At 37.4% G+C, this 7,871-nt stretch overlaps 1 protein-coding gene across 1 annotated transcript in view; it reads right to left on the bottom strand.

Moving 5' to 3' along the window:
- Nucleotides 1-445: 445 nt before the first annotated feature.
- Nucleotides 446-7,871, bottom strand: part of LOC149776151 (uncharacterized) — a 30,479-nt gene continuing 23,053 nt past the window's right edge. Inside the window, exons 3-4 of the mRNA XM_089941721.1 lie at nt 4,878-4,949; nt 446-993 (exon numbers count right to left, since the gene is read on the bottom strand). Of these exons, the coding sequence (XP_089797847.1) occupies nt 518-993; nt 4,878-4,949 (548 nt within the window). The 3' untranslated portion in view covers nt 446-517. The remainder of the gene's footprint in view (nt 994-4,877; nt 4,950-7,871) is intronic.

Below are 7,871 nucleotides of genomic sequence, written 5' to 3'. Positions count from 1 at the left end.
TTGGTACATCGGCATGTTCAAGACATAGTATTTTTTCGGAACAATACTTTCATTCATTCGGAACACTCTGTACTCTCGAAATATGATAGAAAGTATAGAACTGTTTTTGATTTAATCGTTTAATTTAACTAAACTATTTGGTTTCGCTTTTCCTGTTACTTGGTTTAAGACCAATTGTATTTATTCGTCGTTGTACTTATCTAATACTATCTCTATATGCAAACGTGCATTGATATTAGAGTGGGTTTGGGTTAATGCGTGTGAGACAGAAGTGACACGAATCCTTAAGCAAGATCCAAAATATAGACTTTTAGCTCTTTACAATTCTTCACGGTTATCTTTTTATCTGAAAAGCTATCTTGTAAATTTAATTCCGCACTATACAGGTGGTAGTGGAAATGGAACGTGGGTTTGCTGGAAGGAACGGTGGCATTAGCAGAGACAATTCTCGAGATAGGATGATTTAATCGAGATTAACAAGTCATGTCACTGGAAATAATGGAATCAGGCCCCATAGTTATAGTGAGCACACAACGCATGCTATAACTCGTCCTGGAACATACGGAGGACAAGGCAAAGATCCACAATGTGCTTGAACCACGTACATAAGACGACCGTTATTGGCTGCAGACCCACCGATAACCCCTTCCGGATTCTCGTCAACACACAAATAATTTGTGGCCCCAGCATGACCAACATACCCTGCCATAAGATACCCAGTATATTCCTGATTCCATCCGGGGTAACAGTTAGTCCTCCCAGGGATCATAAGGTTGGTTGTACGGGGTGCTCTACATACGCAGCACGGCACATCGTCCTGTATAGACACAGATGTAAAGGGACTGGATCCACTAAAAAGCTGGTATTCAGTGCCATATATTGTAGCTGTGGAATCTGTACCTCCGACGTTCTTTCCCCAGGTAGGGTCTTCCGGTAAGCAAAGAGACTCAACGCCCCCTCCAGGGTTCTGGTAGTGAGAGCCACCAACATACCCTGGTGTAGAAAATGATAAACCAATGATTTCTTATATAGTGTGCAGCGAAAGTCAACTCGATTTTTTCGCAACATTTTTCCCTAAATATTGATCACCAGCAGCAATGGCTTTTCAGAGTATTTAAACGACTTTTACCTCTGACAGTCTAAACAGAGTATTTAAACCACTTTTACCTCTGACACTATAAACGAACGCATATTATTTAAAGGATGGTATCTCAAAGTCAACACGACTGATAAAACTTAAATTGATGCTGACCTTATACTGCAAAATTAAATTTCAAACGTCGTTTTCTATCAGTAATGAATAACACAATTAATGATTAATAATCGTTTCAATGTAAAGGATATTAAATGTCATGCTTAATCTAAGACATTCTTGGCTATTTTTAATAAACCGTCTCAATAAAAAAAAAATCTCAGTAACTGTAAAGAAACAAGAAAAACACCGAGATGCAAATTTAGTTTGATCTAGACAAAATGAACATGCCAACATTTCAAACTGAGAGGCAAGAAACAAACGGGCTATTCGTCGTGTTATCATTAATTGTTTCCATTTTGTATAATATGTGTAATTAGCAAACAATTATATCATTATGTCATTCACATCCCAAATACTCGTAACTGATGAAACAAAACTCATAACATGGTAATGATAGTTCTTTTATATCATTCTACAATAAAAAAGCTATAGAATGTGTTTTATTATTATCGTCTACAAGCTGTTAAGGTCATGTTGTACAATCAATGTGGCAATGTCATGCGATTTTCTCAGAATACAGATCTACAGAGCTTTCTTAGTATTTATTAAATCCATTAAATATGATACATTGAAGGTTTACTTACTTTTTTGTTCATAACCTAACTTTAATATCGGATTTTGAAAACAACATACAAACTTAGAATGGTAATATCTGAATTATTACTATCATTCATATATTTGAGATAATGATACGATAAAATGTACAACTGAAGTCACGACTTAGCACAATAAGCATGAGTAATATGTTATGAAATTTCCTACGATTTGTCATGTAACAATTACAATGATGAGTGAAAAAGGTTCCTTCAAACATGGGCGAACGTAGTTCAGTGCCGGACCGTTTTATTCAGATAACAAATGAAGTTTAGTCTGAGCCCCCGTTTACTCTTGTGTTTGTGCCTTCTTTTGTTGTTTGGCGCTATCAGAAAATTATGTTCAGTAACAAGACATGACTATCGATTGTTTAAGCAAACTATCCGGCCTGCTTCGATGATGCAATACTGAAAGCAGCACTCGAGCTTTTCTTGTCCCTCTCATCATAGTACGAGGTAATGGTTAGTACGGGTCAGTATCCAATGGGCGAAGCTTATAAGGATCACCTGTCAGCTACTCTTAATTTATAAACACTTTCAGGTTGCTTAAGGAGGGAAATGACCAAGAGCGTAAAGCGCTGACCAACGTAACAAATTATTTTGGAAGGTTTCCATCTTTACTTGGATTCCAGAATAATAAGCTCTAAAACTAATACAATGGAAAGACTGTGCCATCATTATAACTTTACTGTATGAATGCTGCAGAAAAATACCAAATAATACACATGTATGGTTGTACAATACTTTTTAGAACGGTTCCAAAATACTTCCACTGGCTAGAAATACAAAAGGAACATTCACATTTTTACCTAAGATATATAAATGTTCTATGTGGCTCAAGTGGTTCAGTGCCTGAACGTTTTCTTCAGCACATAAATAAAGTTCAGTCTGAGTCCAATTTTACTTCTGTATTTGCACCTTCTTTGATTGTTAGACATTATCAAAATAATTTATGTTCAGCAAAATTATATGACTTTCAATTCTTTACTTAAGCACTCGGAACTGCTTCTATGATCCAATACTGAAACCAGCACTGGAACTTTTCTTGTCCCAGTCATTATAGTATAAAGTAATGGTTAGTACGGGTTAGTAACCTATGAATGAAGCTTATAAAAATCGCATGTCAGCGATTCTTAATTTATGAATACTTTCTGGTGGCTTTTACCGCCATCGAATTAATTATTTTCCTTTAAAATAAGAAATATAAACTTCCTCATGTTATTTTTGCACAGTGTAATTCTGCATAAAATTGTTTTACGTTTTCGAGATGAGTAAAATGGACTGGACAGCCTGTAGTACTTGCCAGAAAACTACGTCAGATAGTTTATGTTGTCATGCCAACATCACGAAATTCTCACGGTCTACAAGGTCTACTAGGACGTCCTTCAGAATATCGAGGAATTCTGAAACTTGGATGCGTTGTTAGTGGATCTGGGCTTTGGGTCAGAAAAAAATTACAGAAAACATCTTGGAAACAAATGACTCATGGCAACACTGTTGCCGTCAGAAGTTCAATGATGTTTAAGTTCGAGAGGGAAAGGAGTAAAAACATGAACAAGACAACAGGACAGATGCACAAGATGTCAATAACAAGTGCTAAAGACTTCTGTCTATTTTGCAAAAATAAACTCCCAGCAAGCTTCCGTACTAATCAATCCCTTGTACAGATGGTTACTGCAGAATGAAAACAGCCTTGGTAAAAATAGCAGGTGCTGATTTGATTGCTTGAAAAGAAAGTACCAACTTGATTGTCTGACACAGTACAAACTACGTCATCATACACTCTTACGACAAAGAGATACATCTCAAACGAGAGAGAGAGAGAGAGAGAGAGAGAGAGAGAGAGAGAGAAAGAGAGAGTTTGTGTAGTTGGGGTCCCAGGTTGAGCACTTAGTATAGGAGAGAACATATCTCCCGACGTTGTGCAAAGTCGACCAACAGACCCAGGATATGTCGATAAACCCGTTTAAAAACATAACTTTTCAACCGCACCTCTGATTGTCACGGCATTGTGTATACTTACAGCATACGCATCATACCTAACCTAAAATGTGTTCGAAACAACGTTACCCGGGAGTAGTTTATTTACGTCTTAAATTATTTCAAAGTACTGAGTTCCATTTACCCATTGCTACACCAGCAAGGTGCTTCCAATGAAAAAACTTATAATTTTAATTTCTCTGGCAGCAGAATGCACTATAGCCAGGGATCTTATAGAACTTATTAGACATTATCGTCACATCACAAACGTTTCTTTCTCTCAAGAAGAGGCCTGCTTTAAGCGAGCAATCTTCATTTCTAGAATTAATTGAAATGTAGAACTGAATTCTCTTTACGCTATCAGTATTATGTAATATAATATTTTGATACATTGAAAGTTCCAGTATTTTTTCTAAATTTTAAAGATACTCTGACCTATGTCATAGAATATAGTCTCATTTGATCAAGTTAGCAATTTTATAACTAAACAGATGCATTGAGTTCATTTTAACGTTGCTTGTATTAAAGGATGAGAATATATTCGAGGTTTTATGTGTCAGTAAGATTGTTGTTGTCAAACAAATGGTGCTTTTATCCAGGGCTTATCGGCTATTTCACTAAGCCCCCGTACTATTAGATTAGATTCAGTACCTTATGTGATGAATCTAAAGAAATGCCCTCTCGTAAAATGTTTATTTAAAGCAAGACGTGCTATATCAGACAGTAACTATGTACAATGATTTGAACAGACTAATCCAGTCATCATGAAAAGACAGATTATTCTGAAAATGGCTTTACTTTAATGCGTACCTTTTCCCAGAAAGAGCTAGACGTGCTAATAGATGTGCCGGTCTTAAAACTTGACTTAATGTTTCGAACATTTAATGTTACTCTAGATTTGGAAAGTTTGCTAGAGATGCAGAATTACAAGCATTTGATGCTATTGAATACAAACTTTGTAGTATCAGTTTCATCAATGAGAGAGCAGATATGTATCTGGCTTCTTGCGTCACACATCGAAGACAACAATCAAAATGAGTTGTCCTTACCTTTATAAACAAGTTCTGTATCACTGCCTGGACATGCGGACTTTCCCCATCTCACAAAAGTTGATGAGGTTCCTAGGGATAAAGTATAAAATGATCACTTGAATGATTGGTGGTTAATTGCACATCTGCGCGAGAAGAAATATCATATACAGAGTGAATGGCAACAAATTGAACGACGCAGCTCAGCCCATAATTCTCGGCAGAACTGTCACCGATTGATTCGATACCGACAAGCCGTTCAAATTGCTTTTCATTCATTAGTTTGCATTTCTGAAATCTGGTTTAGGTAGTGGGACAGGAAATGAAGTTTACCAACCCCTCTTGTGACTGCGAGCACAACCCCTCTTGTAATGAACCCTATCGTGGGTAGAACCGGGGCTATATTGATTCCTTGTTCGCGGCAAAGTCATATCTGCTTCTTGCAGGGGATTGTGTCATAACCTACAAATTGACAGAAAAATTCACATATTGCTCAATTTCCAAGTAAATCGTTGGCTATCTGAAGTTATTCATCGACTTTCCCCTCCTTAGCCGCACGTTCGACTTGTAGTTGCTAGCTTTATTGGTTCACCTTGAGAACGTTCTACGGCTTTGAGTAAGGTGGTTATTTCCCTGTTCTTATATCAACGATATAGGCGGTTATGTTTGAAGCGCACCTTTATAATTTCACACTGCTATGCCTAGGCCTATAATTTATCGGTTTTGAGGCCATACAGTTCCTTTAAAGTAACTTCCTTCAATATGGTTTCCATGTACCCATCCGCAGTAAATAGCACAACATCGGTCAGCCATGTAGTTTCTACCAAGCTTTATTTGGCAGATATTGCAAGGACTTCTATCTTATCCTTGGTCGCTGTTTCTCATATATATATCTACTATGGTCTTGTGCTATGTAGGAAACTTTACATGAATTCAGTATTTCAGTTTCATGTTTTCGAGAGAGATAGTATACCTCCAGAGTTTCAATTTGCCACTAGGATCAAGGGTAAACTTAGCGCGGACCTGCTTTCCATTTATGACACTGGCATTAAAGCAGGCGTCTACTTTTGCTATGGAGAATTGAGCCACGAAGGATGTGTATCCGCCTTCACAATTATTTCGTCTCTTGATTACACTTGGCTGGAGATTCAATAGATGTTTTGCTATTAGACTAGTAAAGATGCAGGCTTAATGAAGATGGGAAAGTAATCTGCAATATTACAAAGTGCATGTCTCAATACAGAATAAAACTTAATTCCACTCCATCTGACGCGCGCTAGGTGTAAAGGGAGCTCGGAGCACCCTTGTTGTTACCAACAAACCAAACGCTACAAATGCTTACTGTAATATTTCATAACCGCGGCAACAACGATTATATTATGACCAGTACCAGCTAGTTAGTTTTTAACGACTGTTTTAACCGGCAGCAAAGCAGTACCGGTTGATGCAAATTCTACAATTTTGAACAACCTAGGTCGCCCTATAATCAAGAATGCAAGTGTCAGGCTCGATGGCAATGATCTGGCCAGTATCGTCCAAGCGGTTATTTTGGTCGTCTACAAAATATTTGGCCTCCTGACAAAGAGAGGACCAAGGCTGTCGACCAGGAAATCAAGAGCGCCTACACGTATGCTACACATATTGTGGCCATGCCCGATATGGCTGTATTCGACATGTTTGGGAACCGCTTCATTGTGCCTCTCGACTTCGAGCTACTAAATGAACAATTGCCATACTCTAAATCCGAACCTTCAGACCACGTCTTTTCGAGATGACGTTTAACAACTACGGCCGCATTATACAGATCAGAAACAAGTGGATAACTATTACACACTCAGCGGTGTTTCTCTTGATTTTGACGACGTAGTCCATGCAAAGTTGATAAGCATGATAATGCAGCAGTACTTTGAAACGCGTCCTTTTTATACACCAGAGAGCTCTCCCATCACATGGTGGTGATACATGAAGGCAATAGCAACACTCTTCGCGAATGTGATATGCAATACGTGTAAATGAGCATATCTACAGCTCCCTTATCGATCAAGTATAATAAACTAGATCTATGTCATGCAGGCGCTCTACTAGCAGTGGAAAGAATCGTTAAATGTTATGCCACGGTAATCTATCAAGAACACAAAGCTTCCAGAGTGCAATGTCCAATATTAATGTAAATCAAACAACTATCAATGAATCCATTAAGAGTTTGGTAATAAGTGACCTTCTACGAAAACCACAAATTACTAAACATGCTCATAAGCATAGACACAAAACTAAACGAAGAGACTTTTTATAAATGTCGAAATGTATACAGACAAAAATAAGGTAGACGAAATTGCAAAACGTTTGGTCGAGGTGCACTCGTCCTAAACTCACCTATTAAAAATGTCTGTGGAGATTTATAAATGTCAGATCCAATAAACTACTCGTAAGCAGACTGCTAAGGACTCTTGGTAGCTTTTGATGGGGTATGTTGCTAAACAAGGACCTGCTATGTCAATACACTAATTTTGAAGCTACTGTTTTAGTGTGCTAGTATCCTTGACTTTTAGTGTGCTAGTATCCTTGACTTTTAGTGTGCTAGTATTCTTGACGGTCCACATTTTCGTGCAGGTCAACAAAACATTAAAATTGTATTATAATTATCTACAGATGATTTACAAATTTTGTTTGATTAATTAAATATTGTTTTTCTCGATGAAACAGTCGCAAAGAGCAATTAAATAGTGGCCTTGATAATCGATTTCATGAAATTTTGGTTAATGGAAAGGAGGTCCTCTAGCCATATCTACTCTGTACGTTATGAGGAGCTTTTTCTATACATGTTGCTTCCCAGACTTTAATATTGAGTTAATATTATAATTAGTCATAGGAAAGGTTCTGTAAATAACGCAGAAAATTACACATGTATCACTCTTATTAGTGTCTATGTATTTTGTCACGAGGATTTGAAATAATATACTTGTTAACTGAGCAGATGATCACCAGATCGTTGTCGAAACACATGATGGGTTTAGG

This window comes from Sinohyriopsis cumingii, chromosome 18 (genome assembly GCF_028554795.1).
Source record: "Sinohyriopsis cumingii isolate HCF-2022 chromosome 18, ASM2855479v2, whole genome shotgun sequence".
Classification (NCBI taxonomy): Eukaryota; Metazoa; Mollusca; class Bivalvia; order Unionida; family Unionidae; genus Sinohyriopsis; species Sinohyriopsis cumingii.
The sequence above is the reverse complement of the archived record's forward strand: the minus strand, read 5'-3'. Positions and strand labels throughout refer to the sequence as shown.